We start from the raw sequence: 19521 nt of genomic DNA, 5'->3' as shown, positions 1-19521 counted from the left end.
TTAAAGTACACTTTTCCCTTTGATCTCGCACACGCAAAGTTCTATAGCAAGTAGTGAAACAAGAGATGATGGTATTACAGCATAGCTCTATGGGAAAGTCCCTACTTAGGCACATTACTTTGGAGGAATTGAACAAAATAACTAATGTGCCAAAGTAGGGACTTTCCCACCGAACTATGCTGTAATACCATTGCTCATCTGTTGATTCACTACTTTTTATTGCATAGATCCCTGCTTCATTTTTAAATTAAACATTTTTAAAAATACTAGTTTGTTTAATTTTTCTAGCTACAGTGTAACTTGTGACTTGTTTTATTAGAATATCACATATGACTGTTGTATTAGAGTGACTGTTGTATTAGAGTGACTGTTGTATTAGAGTATCTTGAGTCTGACAAGGGGTGTGAAGCTAGCTAGACCAAATTCCAATAATATGTGAGGTCATCTTGTTTACTGTTAAGTAAATAGCTAGATTGTTAAGAGGTATAGTCTCCATACTCTATCACTTTAGATCTTTATTTAATGAGTGTGGTTGCTAATGGGATTCCAATCATGAAGTTGCAGATATCTGCTAGCTAGTACGTATATTTCTTGTAGTTACACCAAGACTAAAATGCTTATGAAATCCAGCTGTGTCTAAATATTATGCTGCTGAACAAAAATGTTGTGATACGTAAAATTAATGCCTTGATATGATTTTGTACACAGCATAACCAGAACTGCTAGTGGGAACAATGACACTGCTGATGCTGTGCAACTGGCTCAGATTGTTGAGGTATGGTCTTAAAGCTGCTCTTATTATGAAGATTGATCATAGTGTATTACCGTAGACCACTTCTGATACAATTAATAATTTACTTGATATTTCCAACAATGCTTCATTTGAGGCCTCAAAAGAAGTAAGTACTATACTGTAAATACATAATTTAATTATTTTCAAAACATTTATGATCGTAAAATGTGTATACAACATAAATTGAATTACAAAATACAATAGACTGGACTAGACTGTAATGGTAACTGTAGCACCATCTGGCCTAGTAGTAACAATCATATTTTATTTTTGCTTATCTAGTTTATGTCGATATTAAATTTTGTGACAGGATCAGGGAAAATCAGTTTTTGTCCATTACTGCAGGTTTGAATTTTTTTACCACAAACACAAAGTTACATAAATACACTATCCAATTTCATTGTCAAAATCAATGGTCTGTTTTTGTTAACTACTTTTCCCTATCTCAGTGGCTTGCCGTGCAAGCGGTCTGGGGCCTTAATGAAGCTTTGGCCAACCTATGGATGGTTGTATGTGGCTGTACACTATGTGGTGTTGAATAAAGACCTGTGCTGTGAGTTTTTGTTAAGGACCCGCCGATTATGTTCATAATTTTACCTATTATGCTATGCTGCACTGCTCAAAAATTTACCTATTATGCTTAAATTTATGCCCAATACTTACCCATTATGCCCAAATTATGCCCAAGTATTTATGCCTCAGTTCTCATGCTCTGCTAATAATTTCCAGTTTATGGATAGCTGAAGCACAAACTTACTTGTCAAAATGCAAATCACAGAAAAGACCAATATACTCTAATAGAACAGTCAGCTGTGTGAATGTTCTATTAGAATTACTGACTGTTCTATTAGAGTATATCGATCTTTCTGTGATAGCTATTTTGATAAGCAGGAATTCATACTATTACATAAATATTCTACCTATTATGCTAGCATTATGCTCAATGCTTTCAGGCACCTATTATGCTCATAATTATGCCAGCATAATCGGTGGGTCCCTAGTTTTTGTTCATTATAGCCAGTTTTGAGACCTGAAAATGGCCCACAATTTATCCTAATTCATCCCTACGCATTCCTCTGTCATTTTGTAAGCAAGCTATTGTCCTCCAATCTACCTCTTTTCCATCACCTCTATTGGTGCTTGCCTGATATTATATATATGTGTATTATATATATGTTGAAACTACCTAAAATAATGAGAAAATTTGCTGTTTAGTGCTTATACAGTTGATGCTTTGGAAGGTAAGGAATTGATGAAAAAATCACTGTGTGAAAAATTGGTACACATAACTTCAGCCATTGGCGAGCTATAACACACAGAATTCTTAAAATCAGTATTTCTTATACTTTCATATAAATTGACATTAAGACTAATTTTCACAGATCCATTCATGTAATGATCATACTGTACATACATTTAGACAATTTAGTATTGTTCTGATCAGATATGTATGAGACACAGAACTATAAGTGCAAAAGATTCTAGCTTACCGTACGTAGTTGTAGTTTTTAAACCAAAATTGAGAATTTTAGACTACCTGTAGTTTCAGAAGCAAAATTAATCATAAATTTAGTTTAGTAAATTAAAATTAAATTTTTGTGCAAGAAGTACATTTGCAACCTAATTTGGGAAAACTGTCAATGCATGCGCAAATTGTGAGATATGCATAAACATTTCAATATACAGTAGCTTTTAGTAAAGCCATGCCCAAAACTATGAATTTAAAATTTTCACCATGAATGCAGTCTGTAGTGAACCACTTTAATTCATGGCATGCTACAGGTATATCCATGATTTTAAGCAACCTTTTTCATGACAGTATTTGTACTTTAACACAGTCCCATTACTGTGGGGGTGGGGGTGGGCAATTGGTATATCAACTACAGTAAATGGCCAAGCAGAACATATTTAGTCTCCAGCCTAAACAGGATCTAAAGACCACCTGTGCTACTCAATGTGAAAGACATACATCTATACATCATCTGGGCAACTACCCAAAGTTGTCCATGTTTCTAGCCATGTTTTCCAGCTGTCCAGTAAGCAGTCCAATGTTCCAGTGCATTCCCAGTGACTAGCACATGTCTGTAAAATCCACTCGTTAAAAGCAACCCAAACAACTCAGAGGCATGGCTGTAGTGTGATTGTGTAGTTTATTGGTGTGACTATCCATTCATGTTGAAAGTGAACTTCACTGGTGTGTGTATAAATTGACAATTTTCAAAAATTTGGTCACATTTAGTTCAAGTATACACCATAGAAGCAGGTCAACACCAAAAATTGCACACATATGCATCAGTATTGGTTTGCTTTAAATCACTTGTTTTATTCTGAGTGTTTTCATAGATGCAGCTATCTGTAGCTGAGGATTTCTTGAGAAACATTGAAAGTTTTACCATTGCAATTGGGGATGTACTAGAAGCAAATTCCACAGAAAATGCTGCACCTGAAAACAGAACTGTTACTGTTACAAGAGATAATATAGGTAGATCAAATATATGTAATAGTTATAACGCGCACACATATCAGGCAAAGCCCGAATGCCCCATATTACTGGATGTATTATGCATACCTAAAATTTTCGATTATGGGTCAGCAGCTAGTACATTCTGGTTACGTTCGGCTATAATGAACAGACATAGACATGTCATGGAGAATTTCGGTTATGCGAGTTTAATGTTTTAATCAGTGTTATTGAGTTGTTTATGGAATAATGAAAGAGTTTACTAAAGGCCTAGATAGGTAAGCTTGCTTGTAGAGTGGTTACTCCGTGCAGATTGGTAGCTTCATGATGGGGGTGTGTCCATATTTGAAAACATGTGGAAACGATTGGTGAATAAGCTACAGTAGCTAGTTCTCACCTTATCCAACCATTTTCAACTCGTAAGATGGCAAGGATAACAAATGCTCTCCGTCTGAGTGGTTTTCATGGTAAAATCCAAGTCATACATCCTAATCACGTGAGTATTAAGTGATCCCCACAGTCGATTTCGGCATTAACATCTATATAGTCACTGCCCAGTTTTTAACCCGGTCTACATTTCATATGTAGCCCTGCTAGCTGAGACCGGGCGGCTCCTTTGATCTGAAGTGTGAAAGTGCATATATGTACCACTTTCACACCTCAGATCAAAGGAAAGCCAGTGCATATATATCACATATTTCACTGACTCAAAATGTTAATGAGATATAAGCACTGCTACCACTGTGTATGCAATAGTTATACCATGGCTGCGAGGGATTTTGCTGATATATACACCCAAAGCCCGAGGGCCGCAGGCCCGAGGGCTGTGGGTGTATATGTCAGCAAAATCCCAAGCAGCCATGGTACAAGTGATATGTATTACTTGGGGCGCACTCACCTAATAGGTGAAAGAACTAATGAGAACTCATCCCATTTGTTTTATACAGTAGCATCTGAAGATCGATTGTGGTTTTAATAGCGTGGGCTAATAGCCATCAAAACGTTGTCCATATGTTAAAACATCATTAATACGTTACTATGCTTCAACACGCAATGTTAGAAAACTTGCGATTGTGGGATGGAGTTTATATTGTTATCATTTTTGTACTAAGTTAAGCCAACTAACTTTGCTATTGGGACAGTAAGTAAGTTATTATATTAAGTTAAGTACTTAGAACTGTAAGTTACTAACCTATTTCAACGTAGCAGTAGTAGCTTTGCTGTTCCGTGGTCTGTTCAAAGGCTGATACGCGGTGGGTAGAAATACGCATCCACAATCGCCCAAACAATTATTTTGTGCCTTCATTATCCTTTAGTAACAACCAACTACTCTATCTTAGCCTATGTACTAAGCTTAGCAACCTCTACAAAACCGAGTCCCACAATACAAAGCTCTATGTCACTCAATATAACGAGTCAAAGCGCATCGATTCTTTGAACTGGCAGGGTATCAAAGTCATTGGCAAACCGCTTTCCCATGATATTTCCCGGGTAATATCTTGATATTTCCAGGGCAATATGCGAGTTAAACACTGAGCAGTGCCTTTGAACGCCCACGCTAAAGTGGTATATATCTCATTGCACACTGTCTTAACAAGATATACGCACTGCCACGTATATCCCGTTAACTCGAGACATTGCACACCTAATAGGAGTGCACGCTATATCTAGAAATCGTCAGATTTCTTGGATGTTATACTGTTAACCTCTTCTCTTGTATAGGGAATCAAGCAAGTTGTGATTGTGGGATTGAATTTTGCCAAAAACCTGTCATTGTGGGATTCAATTGTAATACATCAACAGTAGTTTGTTTTGTTCTTTTTTTTACTTTTGTAAATGTAGTAATTAAAGAAACATAGTTTCTTAAAATTACTATTTTAGGAAAAGTCAAATCAAACTACTGTTTGATGTATTAAAATTGAATCCCACAATCACAGCTTTTTTGGCAAAATTCAATCCCACAATTACAGCTTATTTGGTTCCCTATATAAGAGAAGGGCATAACAACTAAAGATTATGCCAATTAGGTAGTATAGTGTTGTTTTAGTTCTAAGGAACTAGAATTAAATCTAGTTTTAGTACAGCAATTTAATTCTAGTTCTAGTACACTAGAACTAAACTAAAATTGTGATCTATTTTAGTTCTAAAACTAAAACTAAACTAAAATTCTTTCAACTTTTGGTTCAAAAACTAGAATTAAACCAAAACTTTTAGTTCAAGAACTAAAGCTAACTAAAAGGTTTCTCAAGCAATCCTACATAAAAGGGTATTTGTACACTATAACCACTTAGCACTTTTCTTTGAAGGTGGTGATGCTTGCAAATGCTACCATAAAACACTGTTATTCAGCATTAATTCTGCCTATTTAGGTTACTTAAGCTCAGTTCTATTAGAGCTTTTGTTCATTTGTGCACAATAGCAAGTAGAAATAGTGCTGAACATCAAAACACCAAATCTAGAGTTTCTGGAAGTCTAGGGAGTGCTACCAAGGTTAGTATTTGTGAAGATATCTAACACTAAAACTAACACTAACTAAAATGAAACTAATACTAACTAAAAGCACAGAAATATGGGATACCAGAACCAATACTATGGTGGAATTGGGGTGCTAGAACTAAAACTAACTAAAACTATGGCAGAATTGGGGTACTAGAACTAGAACTAAACTAAAATGAATTTGCTGTACTAAAACAACACTACAATTAGGTAAGTCTGCATGCTAGAGTAGAACATATTAGTTATACCATGGGCACTTGTGCTTTGCCTATATACAGAGATACCAACCTCTGAACAATTTTAGGAGTGAGACCCCAAACACTACCAGCAATGTGGACCAGATTCAAGTGCAGCTCCAAGATTTTTGGTAGTGAAGACCAAAAAAAAAAAAAAAGGTCGTCGCATATTCCAAATACAAAAATAAGCACAGGTTTGCCCAAATTTAAGCACAGGGCTAATTACGAAGCAGATCAGGCGTGAGAAATACGTGAGAACTAAGCTGAAAGAGTGAGAAACAGAGGGTTAGTAGGGTCAAAAATTGTGGTTTCGTGACCAACCTCTGGCTAACAAAGTTTGATGGTTTAATATTGTACTTTAGGGTATTTTAAACAAAATGGGTTCCCACGCCGCTTTTTAAAGTCCGGGGAAAGTTCGGTAGAACCAAAAGTCCAAAATAGCTACTAACTGACATGCGCAAAAATAAAAATAATGATAAAAATTCAAATAAAGTGTCTTTTAAACTAATTTGGGGTCAAGCAATCCATTTCTGATATTATTTTTGTGATTGGATGTTCTGTTAATGTAAAATTTTAAGAATTTTGCTCAATAATATGTAATATAAACAGTGTGTTAAGTCTAATTCAAGGTTCATCCAATGACTGCAACTCATTTGATGATTCAGGTTCAGTATCAAAATCAGATTCAGATTCAAATGCAGCTTCAGATTCAGCTCTGAATTGGCAAAGTCATAGCCATCCTGTCACACTGATGGGACTGGAAGTGAAATTGGAAGGGCAGGTTTGTGTGGCGCACTGGCCATTCACCAATTCCCAAACATGACCTATAGGAGAGGAATGTCTTCTCAGGTCAGGGTGACACTGAACATAGGCTAATAAGTTGGCACATTTGATATGCTGCTCAAGATTGTCATCATCAGGAAGCAAACGCACCGAAGATTTTTTCTTTAGGCTTTTCCATTTGGTTGCACAGGCTAGATTCAGAGAGGAATTTTGTGTGTCTCCATAGATGTAGCGCAAAACAAAGGACTTAAGGTCATTCAAGACATCATCACTCAGCAGAAGGCCTTCTCTACACTTTGAGATGAGGCTACCGGCCTCAGTACTTTTTGACAATTTCTCATATAGGGATATTTTGCTGTGCCCAGAAAAACAGCTGTTGGCATCACAGCCAGACAAGACACAAAAAGGTATAAGAGATTTGGCAAAATATTCAGTACACATGCCTCTGCAGAAAAAAAATTGCTTCTTAGAGGTATTATAATACCTGGAATGTCATGTGAAATGGCTGCAGCCTGAATGTACACATCTGTGTCTTCTGCATCGATTACTATGAGATTGCTATAACCAGGTGATATCGATCTTAGAGCTGCATAAACAGATAGCATAATTGTGTCAGCCCCACCCTGGCTAAAACTCAGGCTTTCTTTGGTGTCACCAGTTGACAGACTCACTCAGTCCTCACCCACTGAGTAGACTAGTTCCTGACTGATAGACTTAGACAGTTCTGAGAGCTGATGAGTTTTGATTAGAGCCTGGAGGCATTTCTTGTTGCCAGCAGTGCAGAGAATTGTCTTGAATTGCAGACCATGGGAAATAGATCAGCTAGCTTCATATATACATTGGGTATGGGACCTTGACCCTGAATGCGCAATTCACGCTTTTCTTTGATCAGTGGACTCAGCATAGTCATGGGGATCATTGATGCAGATGATGGTGGTAATACTGACATGCTGTGCCAGGATCACAGACCCTATTTTGTTGGTGTAGTCACCCCAAGTGTGTGGAGGCCCATCACTCTTGACACATAGATGATGCTAGGCACTACATCTTGTCCACTAATGCTGTGTAGGAGTTGACATCAAGAGGCAGTAATGCTAACTTCTAAGTTTGCTCTTTTGAGTCTTTCTGAAAGTACCATTGGAATTGGACAGTGTTAGGTATTTTTCAGATATACGATGTTTCATGAGCTCAGGTAGAAACAGTAGACCATTGACATCAACACGGATGCTAGTATCCTGCTATCCATTTCTCCTTGTTTTATTTTTAGTGTGTTTTCAGAGACTTTTCTTGATGGAATCTCTGCAAAGGTGAGATGTGAATTACGTTTTATGCAATCATGGATGGATTTTTGTTTAGAATAGATGCGCTCATCCATGAAAATTTTTATCGGCTGGGTCTCCCCATCTTGCTTGGCCTTCTTGAAGTCTGAAATGAGCTCAGGTGTAGCTGGAATAGCTAATTGTGAGGTTCTTAGAGCAGGCAATGCCGGATCAAATGGAAAGCAATATTAAAGCATGATGTTAGATCTTGTACAGCTTGCCCATCTCTGTGCATACGTGCTGAAGTATATTCCTCGTGCTTTTGAGAGAGTTACTTTCTATTCACCTGAGCAGCTTGAATTCAACCAATGTTGTTGACAATTTTTTGGCATCAGCCATTAATTGCTTCTCATTGCAAAGAATTTACAGTCAGCTAGTTTTAGTCAGCTAACTCTGTCAAGGGGGCCGTGTACTGTCAAGAGGGATACTATTGACTGTGGAGCTGAAAGAACAAGGCTTAGTCACTGTAAACAGCTAGCTAATTGTTTGTTCCGGTAGCTACCAAACTTAAATTTCTAGGTTATAGGAACATCCAATCACAAAAATAACATCAGAAATGGATTCCTTGACTCCAAATTAGTCTAAAAGAACCTTTATTTGAATTTTTATCATTATTTTATTTTTGCGCATGTCAGCTGTAGCCATTTTAGACTTTTGGCTCTACTGAACTTTCCCCAGACTTTAAAAAGCGGCGTGGGAGCTCATTTTGTTTAAAATACCCTAAAGTACAATATTAAACAATCAAACTTTGTTAGCCAGCGGTTGGTCATGAAACCACAGTTTTTGACCTTACTAGGTTAGGCGTGAGAGCGTGAGATTACTAGCCAAAGAGTGAGACTCACGCCTAATGCATGAGAGTTGGCATGTCTGTATATACAGTATATGCACTTACCCTCGAGCCTGTGGCCCTCGAGCCTGTGACCCTCGAGTGCATGCGTATATATCAGGCAAAGCACTTGTGCCCATGGTATAACTATTACACACAATATGTACCACTTTCACAACTCAGATCAAAGGAAAGTCAGTGCATATATATCACATCTGAAGATCGATTGTGTGATTAGGTTTATTTTTAATTTCTCAAAGTGTGTTGAGTAGTTCCTTTGACTGAAATGGAGCTGTTTCTTATACAGGTGAGCTCTGTTTTGATAAGTTCTAGACATCTGTCTCAATGAGTCGTAATGTGGTAAATGCATGCTAAGTAAGTTTAGCCATTAGAGGTGAAGTGGTATTCATGCGTGACTGTAATTTTGTTCATGGATACAATTTATTCACGTTTATTATAGTAAATACCTGAAAGCACTTATAACAGCGTTAAACCATCATTATCAAGTCGTGTTTTGATATCCTATGTCTTGTTATACAGTAGGTTGCAAAATAAAGTTAACGTTTCGTAATTGTAATTACAGTGTGATTACTAAGTAATTACCATGTTTGTACTGTAATTACGTTTTGACCGTAATCTGTAATTATGCAAAAAAGTAGTTTTTCACCAGCCATATATACAATATACTCATAGTTACCAATAGAGCATAATTCGTAATTACGCTTTGTAATTACGCTACTACAGCGTAATTAAAATTACGAAACGTTAACTTTTTTCTGCAGTCTACTGTATGCACTACGCGCTAAATAGATTGAGCCATTGGTGGTGAAGCGGTATTCATGCACGACTGTAATGGTTATAATTTACTCACGATTATTATAGTGAATATCTGGGAGTACTTCTACCAGAGTTAAACCATCATTATCAAGTTGCATTTTGATGTCCTGTATCTCTGTTCTCACTGTATAAACCCACAATCGAACTTTTCGTATGCTTGTGTCTTTGCGCGTACATTTGAACTCTTAGCACAGCAACTCCTTGCCGTTATTCTTACGTTGTTTCCAGTGTCCACAATTGAAATTCACAAAGCCCAATATAAATATACTCATGAAGCATGCCAGCAGTTTCTCACATGTGTAGGTGATTAATCCATGTGACACATATTAGTTATACCACAGGTACTTATTCTTTGCCTGATATATACGCACTCTTGCTCATGTATAACTATTACATATATAATGTAACACTTTCACACCTCAGATCAAAGGAGCCACCCGGGCTACAATTCGTATGTAGCCCAGCTAGCAGGGCTAAATACGAAATGTAGCAGGCTGGGCAGTGATTATATAGAAGTTGATGCTGAAGTTGATTGTGGGGATCGATTAATATTCATGTGATTTGGATGCATGACTTGAATTTCCCCATGAAAACCACTCATACGGGGAGTGTTTTGGTATCCTCGTTATCCTATGAGTTGAAAAACATTAGGTTAAAGTGAGAACTAGTGCTATAGCTTATTCACCAATTGTTTCTGCACGTTTTCGAATAGACACGCCCCCATCACCAAGCTACAAATCTGCACGAAGTAACAACTCTACAAGCAAACTTGCCTATCTAGGCTTTTAGTCAACTCTGTAATTATTCCATAAACGATTCAATAGCACTGATTAAAACATTAAACGCACGTAACCAAAATTCTCCGTGATATCTCTAGGATAAGTCTGTTTATCATAACCGAACATAACCAGAACGTACCAGTTGCTGAGCCATCATCAAAATTTTAGTTACCCAGTGGCTGCACTCGTATTGGCTTGGGTGATTGATTGCCCTATGCAGGCTATTAGCCTGATAAGTGTTACATATTAGCTGTAACACTGGACATTCAGGCTTTGCCTGATATGTATGCCCTCATGCCCATGTTACAACTATTACATGTACAATTAAGAATAGTACATGTAGCATGGTATTGACTAGGAATCCAGATGACAATGACAACCAGTGGCAGCAAATAATCAGAGTAATGCATAAACTATTTCTACAGTCCCTACTCAAAATTAATATTATTTTTTTAATTTCCTTAGACAATGGCATGTCAAGAATGCTTTGATATTTACAAAGTATGCAGGGTTTTTATTCTAGTAAGACACCTGTAAACAGGTGGAACCTAGTAAGACACCTAGCCACAAACTTCAACCAACAAATTGCATACTTTGTGGGTTCATAACAAAATTCCAGTCACCACAGGCCATTGTCTAAATTACTAAGACATGCATTGCTAGGATTCTTCAGTGGATAAACACCCCTCAGGAATGATGTAATAATCACCGAGGCAGAGCCGAGGTGATTATTACATCATTCCTTCGGGTTGTTTATCCACTGAAGACTCCTAGCAATGCATGTCTTACCTATACATACACCACCTGTTTGTGAACTTTTGCATAATTTTTGACTGGCTGACCAATGCATACCACATCCAAGGAAAACAATGGTGAGGGCCAGAGATATAATAAAAATCAAATGAGCAACCTAAAAAGTGCCCCCAACTATCAATTACTGAAAAGCATTGTTGCCATTCTGCTTCATTTTCAGCTATTTTACAGCATTATACTATAGGTAAATGAGGAACAGTACAAGTAATACTTCTGCAATCAATCCGGTCATTACGGAAATTGTGATTAAACACATGCTCTACTATCAATTAGTGGGAAGTGAACAGCCGCTCCATTTCATTTCTAGGTATGTATGTTTTATCCATTGTACAGGATTACACATACTATGGAGAATTCTCAGTTGCACTGAGACGCTATTACGCATTACTATGAATTAACACCAACATGATAGTGGCTAAAAAAGAAATGGGACACAAAAAAGGAGAACAAAGATAAATTCATTATCATGCACTGTAGCAACAAAAAGGCATGTCTTGGGCTGAAGCAATATTGAACATTGAAAAAACCAAGCCTTTAGCATTAATGTTAGTCATGTTCTGAAGGTATCAGTCAGTCAGTCAGTCAGTCAGTCAGTCAGTCAGTCAGTCAGTCAGTCAGTCAGTCAGTCAGTCAGTCAGCCAGTCAGTCAGTCAGTCAGTCAGTCAGTCAGTCAGTCTGTCAGTCAGTCAGTCAGTCAGTCAGTCAGTCAGTCAGTCAGTCAGTCAGTCAGGTAGTCAGTCAGTCAGTCAGTCAGTCAGACAGTCAGTCAGTTAGTAGGTAACTAGGAAATTTTAAATTCCATAGACACTTGTTGGAAGGCTTTGGGGTTGCTTCTGAGCTTAACCAATGCCATCAAAGTGAGGCTGGCTGTATTTTTGGACTAGAAAACCCAAACCTCCGTGATCCCTAATATGCAGTACTACTGCACTGTATGATTCCATTAAAGGAACATAAATAAAATATACACATCCATTCTAACAACTATAAAACTCCTTTTTTATAGTTATGAATGCACAACTTGTGCCAATTAATCCTGAACTGATATCTACCATTGTGTTTCCTGAGGACTTCCACACTCAAATTACTATACCAGCTGATGCCATCAAATTTCAAAGGAGTAAAGAAGGTACATATGATATGTGCAATACATTAATCATTGTATCTGGCCCATCATTGTAGGTATGAGAGTGCCAGTTGTAAACTTCATTGCTAATAACTTGCAATCTTATCTTGGAAATCAGTTTGAAAGGTACATATGGTGGAACCTCAGATATTTGTACAGCACATAAGTACATATCTGAACATTAGACTGAAGAACACTACAATAATTATTATATTTGATTATTAAAGTTTTGTTCTGTTTACACTTGCACATAACTTCAGAGATACAACTCATAAAGTCATCTAAACATTAGGTCATCCCCATGGGATTTAGATTTCTCTGAATTTAGTGCATTATACAACCTACGGTACTGCTCAAATGTAATGTCATCTCACAAGAGTGAGAGTGATTGTAAAATTAGCTAACAAAGGGTGTGGCACCCACTTAGCTCGTGATTATTCATCCTGTTTCATTAGGGATGAATACTCGCAAGCAAAATAGGTGCCATGCACTTTAACTAGCTCATTTTTAATCGCTTGCATTCACGCGAGATGACGTTACATTTGAGCGGTACCATACATAATGTAGATTTATAGTACAGTGTATGGAACCTCATAGTCTCCTATAACAAACTCCCTTAATTAAGAGCACAACAGAAATAAGAACAATGATTTTGGTCCAACAGTATGGCTCCATGCATTATAACCCCTGAAAACCGTTATATTACAGCAAATACAGGAAGTGTTCAGTTTCACTGTAATGTCTTACTAGCTGCATTTGCACACTGACAGAAAACTGACAATTTGATTGCACAACAGTGCTCTTAAGTAAGCAAAGTCATGGACTTCTTATAATATGTATTGCCCTGTTTGATTTTATAGTACTGTAGTTTATTGGATTTAGACGCTGCATTATTTTATGGCACTTACTGTACTTACATGTCACATTCCATCTCACAGCATGACCTAATCATCATGCTCATCATGTAGTGTATTCTCTGTCAGCTACATACGTGTATTTACATATGAATATGTGAAGAAAGTCTTTCATTGGCCAATAATTCCATGAATGGCTAGTTAAAAGTATGCTTGTGATTACATTACTTGATGATAGGGAAGTTACATGTAGGAACATTCGGTATCACTTGTATACAATCTACATAACACACAAAAGCTGCTAAGAATGATTTGCGTATATAGCTGCCAATTTAATGCTCTTGATTAGTTCAATCAATGTCCATAATTATTATGTGCATTGACCTAATTACTGTATACACTTCCAGGTTAAATGCATACAATTACAACTGCGCATAAAATTACCTTAAGCTTAATACTGTAATATACATAATTATATTTGATTTTGACAGTGACCAGCAGAGCAGCAACATGTCAGGACTTGTGGTCTCCAGTCAGATATCTTTAGATTTTATTAGATTACCAGAGAATGGAACTATGAAGTTGAAATTTAATCTAGTAAGTACAAACTGTAGTATGATGAGCATAATAATTATGTTATTGCTTACCTGAGCTGTCACTATAGCTAGCTCAAAATATTTACACCTGCTTCTTATCACAACACCAATATGACGTTTTGTTCACTAAATCCCATAGAACACTTCCAATGTAACTGTTACAGTATATTAACATCAAATGGTATAACAATTCTGAGTCAAGGGAGGACGTACACACATACTGTAGTTGCTCTTTGAATTCATGTACAAATCATAGGGATTAAATGGCTACTAGTGTATCTGCAGGTATAGGTGACCTCCCTTGTTTCCCTAATTGTTGTTGCTATGTATGATACATTTTTGTAACATAATTATGACTGGTGAACTAGTGCAAATTGCATCAACAGAAAGAATGGTGTGACACTTGATATTTTCATCTGAATGCATGAATTACTGATAAAGTGAAGTGCCTATTACTCTTAGTTTTAAACTATGTTCAGCCTGGTACACTGCATTACAAACTACGTAAGAACAATAAAAGAAGCACCCCTGAAATTAATTCAGTTACTATGGAAAATAGAGATGATTTCCACTACAAACCAGCTTAGGGAAAGCATCATACTAGCTACTGCAAATGGACATCTTACACTGTCAGCAAGAAGAAATGAGACACAAATTAGGAAATTCTAAGTCCATGAAACGTGCATTGTACATACGGTGTTATGCCAAAAAGAATCTGTCAGGCTGAAGTGACATCTAACAGTGAAAAATGAAGTCTGTACTTATCAAGCTCAAAGGAATCAGACAGCTGATTAGTCAGCAGTAAATTCTGTTACATTTATTTTAAATTTCGTAGCAACTTATCAAAAGTATTTCTGGCTACTGTGAATTTTGTGCTTGCTTCTGAATACCTGACCAATATAGTACCAATATAGTACCAAGGAGCTATCAAGGTATTGTGGTAGATGGTTTCTGTTCAACAATTTTTTGTGAGGAAGTTCTAACATGCACAATTTCTGATATACAGTACTACCATACTGTATGATGCGTATGATTCAGTTTTATATACATACAGTATATATATACAGTATGTGTGTGTGTGTGTGTGTGTGAACGCATCAAGTAAAACCAGGTATTCACGCACAAACCATTTTTGTGAAATAAACTGTTTTATAATCGAGACGTATTCACTGGAAGCATGCTGTATAGTGGTATAATTGAAAAAGAACCGCGGTACAAATTTACTTGATACATTGTCATGGTATATACATTCAATTTGTACAGTGGAACCTGTGTTACAGTCACCTGAATTAAGCGGTCATCTTTGCATAACGGCCACGGTCATGAAGTCCCAAATATTTTCCCATACAAATGTATGTATTGTGGTCTGCATTAAGCGGTCACCTGTCTAGTGCATATAACGGCCAACCTAGAATTCGCCTATGAATCACTGTATACATAACTTCGTCCTCCGTATAGCGGTCGATTCCTTTTATGGTGGCTTGTTAAGCCAATAGTCTGACACCACGGCACCATTTCAATTACTGTGCAATTATCACACTTACTGCCTTTCAATGAATGTTATACAAACTATCAGGTTTCATTACTTAAACATATTCAATAGCTATAACCAACATTCATAACAAGCTCATCTTGCCCTTGCTGTATAAAGACTAGGGTAAAATTATACTCTATTGCGGTTGGCGCGAGCCTCTTAATAATAATAATTACTCATTTATAATGGTCATAGCCACTAAAATGCTGCAGACTACCTTATGCAGGTTTTCTCTATAACAGCCACCTGTATATAAAGGCCAGATATATCTGGTCCCAAGGTGACCATTATAGACAGGTTCCACTGTATAAAATTTTTACAGTGAAAAGACCATGAATATGTAAGTTAATTACAATTAAAAAGCATTTTTAGGTGAGTGATCTGAAGGCCTGGTTTTTACTTGATGCATTCACACACACACACACACACACACACACACACACACACACACACACACACACACACACACACACACACACACACACACACACACACACACACACACACACACACACACACACACACACACACACACACACACACACACACACACACACACACACACACACACACACACACACACACACACACACACACACACACACACACACACACACACACACACACACACACACACACACACACACACACACACACACACACACACACACACACACATCAAGACACACGGTAGTGTGTCATGCGGCCCAAGAAGCCGGCGCACCACACCGTGAGTATCTTAACAGGAAGAAAGAAAACGCAATTTGCACACCTATGTAGCTCTGTGATCCCTAATCCGATTAGAATCAAATTTGCTAGAGAAGTGCCGGCTAGTTAGGAGAATCTACATACCAATTTGAAGACAATCGCTCCAGCCATTTCCGAGTTACGAGCGAACAAAATTTCGTTTTAACTTCTTCGTTTTTCTTCTTCTTTGTCTTCTTCGTTTCGCACACTTCACAAAATCCACTATAAAACATGAATTCGTGCTCGGATCGGGTTGAAATTTGGCACACTTAAAGCGCTCATTAAGGCAGATCTTTGTACCAACTTTGGTAGGAATCCGACGACTCCCCATTAACTAAGCAGTAACTCTTATTGCATTTTTTCTTTGTACGTTAATTTGTTGTTTCTTTTTTCTTTAAAAAATAAAATAAAAATAAATTTAAAAAATAAAATAATGAACATTCACAGAGTAATGACCGATTATTTGCGTAAAATAAGGTCGAAGGTCTGTCACGCCTACAGGGTAAACCCCTTGGAGGAATCAGTTGAAATTAATATAGAACAACCATCGTAGGAGTGCCTTTTTGTGATTTAAAAGGAATCGGGATTAAGACCATGGAGATATGACACAAAACCCAACCTGTGTCAAAATTACGCGATCGATTTTTATGAATGAAAAGACTATTAGTTTTCGTGTCTACCAGGCAAACCGCTTAGAGCAACGAGCTGAAAATCAGTATGTAGTTGAAATAATCATCATAGAAAGTCCTTGCAGTAGTACAGAAGAATCGGATTACAAACCACTGAGTTATGATTCGAAAGGCAACTACATGTAGCAAATGCGAGATCTAGATACTCTAATAGAACAGTCACCCTAATAAAGCATTCAGCTGTGTTTATAATTTACTCAATTATATTACACTGCAAGTTATTCTGTAGGGAATTCAGCCACAAACAAGTCACCCTGTAGTCAGATCAGCTAGAAGAAGGTACCTAATAGAGAGTTCAGCTACAAAGAAACCCTCATGTAGAGAGTTCAGCTCAATCAAATCACCTTGTAGAGAATTCAGCTACAAACAAATTGCCCTGTAGAGAGATCAGTTAGAAGAAGTTACCTTGTAGAGAGTTCAGTTACAAAAAACCATCATGTAGAAGTATTACAAATCTTCTTTAAGTTCTTTTCTTCTTCCTGTGATAAAGAAAAAAACACATGGGTTAAAAAAGCCCCAAAGCCAGCCATAGGCCGGCTTTGCAGTATAAAAATACAAAAAGAAGTGATATCTAATCAAAAACAGCCAAACTGTTAAAAAAGGTGCAGCCCCCAAAAAGGCCATGGTGAAAAAAGATGTGAAATCCAATGTGGCGGCCAAGAAATGGCTGTGATGGTAGGTTAATGGTTAAATTTTAATAACGACAATTCAGGTGAATTTGGTGCGGCACAAAATTCACCTGAGTTGTCGTTATTAAAATGTAACCATTAACCTACCATCACAGCCATTTCTTGGCCGCCACCTTAGATTTCACATCTTTTTTCACCATGGCCTTTTTGGGGGCCGCACCTTTTTTTACAGCTTGGCTGTTTTTGATTACATATCACTTCTTTTTGTATTTGTATGGGGGCTTTTTTAACCCATGTGTTTTTTCTTTACCACAGGAAGAAGAAAAGAACTTAAAGAAGATTTGTAATACTTCAATTATTTTTGATTTTATTAGTAATTATACAAATTATATACATATATTTATTACATGCCCATTATTCCTCACAGGATATTTTTTTGCAGCTGATCTCTCTACTGGGTGACTTGAAATGTAGCTGAACTATATACAGGATGGTTTCTTTGCAGCTGAACTCTCTACATGGTGGTTTCTTTGTTGCTGAACTCTCTACAAGGTGAATTCTTTTACCTGATCTCTCTACAGGGTAATTTGTTTGTAACTGAACTCTATACAAGGTGCATTTTTGTGGGTGATCTCATGCAGGTTGATTGTTTGTAGCTGAACTCACTAAAGGGTGATTTGCTTGTAGCTGAACTCCTTGCATTGTGTCTAGTTTCTAGCTGATCTCTCTACAGGGTGATTTGTTTGTAGCTGATCTCTCTACAAGTTGATTTGTGTGTAGCTGATCTCTCTGCAGGTTGATTAATTTGTAGCCGATCTCTCTACAGTGTAATTTGTTTGTAGCTGAACTGTCTATAAGGTGATTTGTTTGTAGCTGATCTCTCTGCAGGTTGATTTGTTTTAGCTGAACTCTCTACAGGGTGATTTACTTGTAGCTGAACTCCTTACATTGTGTCTAGTTTCTAGCCGATCTCTCTACAGGGTGATTTGTTTGTAGCTGATCTCTCTACACGTTGATTTGTGTGTAGCTGATCTTTCTACAGGTTGATTTGTTTGTAGCCGATCTCTCTACAGGGTAATTTGTTTGTAGCTGACCTCTGTACAAGGTGCTTTTTTTGTAGGTGATCTCACTGCAGGTTGATTTGTTTATAGCTGAACTCACTAAAGGGTGATTTGCTTGTAGCTGAACTGCTTACATTGTGTCTAGTTTCTAGCTGATCTCTCTACAGGGTGATTTGTTTGAAGCTGATCTCTCTACAAGTTGATTTGTGTGTAGCTGATCTCTCTGCAGGTTGATTAATTTGTAGCCGATCTCTCTACAGTGTAATTTGTTTGTAGCTGAACTGTCTATAAGGTGATTTGTTTGTAGCTGATCTCTCTGCAGGTTGATTTGTTTTAGCTGAACTCTCTACAGGCTGATTTACTTGTAGCTGAACTCCTTACATTGTGTCTAGTTTCTAGCCGATCTCTCTACAGGGTAATTTGTTTGTAGCTGCACTCTCTATAAGTGATTTTTTTGCAGCTGAACTCTCTACATGGTGGTTTCTTTGTTCTACAGGGTGTTTTGCTTGTTACTGAACTCTCTGCAGGGTGATTTGTTTCTAGCTTATCTCTCTACAGGTTGATTTGTGTGTAACTGGTCTCTCTACAAGCTGATTTGTTTGTAGCTGATCTCTCTGCAGGTTGATTTGTTTGTTGCTGATCACTCTAAAAGTTGATTTGTTTGTAGCTTAACTCTCTGCAAAGTGTTTTGTTTGTAGCTGACCTCTCTTCAGGGTGATTTGTTTCTCTCTACAGTGTGATTTTTTGTAGCTTACCTCTCTTCCAGTGTTGGGCAAGTTACTTTGTAAAAATAACTAGTTACATATTACATATTACTTGCAACAGAACTATTTAGTTACAGTTACATATTACCCATAAAATAAAGTAACTAATAATATTACATATTATATTACTTTGTGTCCACAGCCTTAAGCTGTCACGTGTGAAACTACCACCTTATCACGT

General features: G+C 37.2%; 1 protein-coding gene across 1 annotated transcript in view; it reads left to right on the top strand.

Annotated features, from left to right (window-relative positions):
- The window catches only part of LOC136246376 (uncharacterized), a 103096-nt gene that overhangs the window by 62665 nt on the left and 20910 nt on the right, over positions 1–19521 (top strand). Inside the window, exons 18-23 of the mRNA XM_066037771.1 lie at positions 709–775; positions 831–899; positions 3137–3275; positions 12347–12469; positions 12523–12592; positions 13812–13917. Coding sequence (XP_065893843.1) covers positions 709–775; positions 831–899; positions 3137–3275; positions 12347–12469; positions 12523–12592; positions 13812–13917 — 574 coding nt within the window. The remainder of the gene's footprint in view (positions 1–708; positions 776–830; positions 900–3136; positions 3276–12346; positions 12470–12522; positions 12593–13811; positions 13918–19521) is intronic.

The sequence above is a fragment of the Dysidea avara genome, chromosome 1 (assembly GCF_963678975.1).
Source record: "Dysidea avara chromosome 1, odDysAvar1.4, whole genome shotgun sequence".
In the NCBI taxonomy this organism is placed as follows: Eukaryota; Metazoa; Porifera; class Demospongiae; order Dictyoceratida; family Dysideidae; genus Dysidea; species Dysidea avara.
This window is presented reverse-complemented; position numbering and strand designations above follow the sequence as displayed.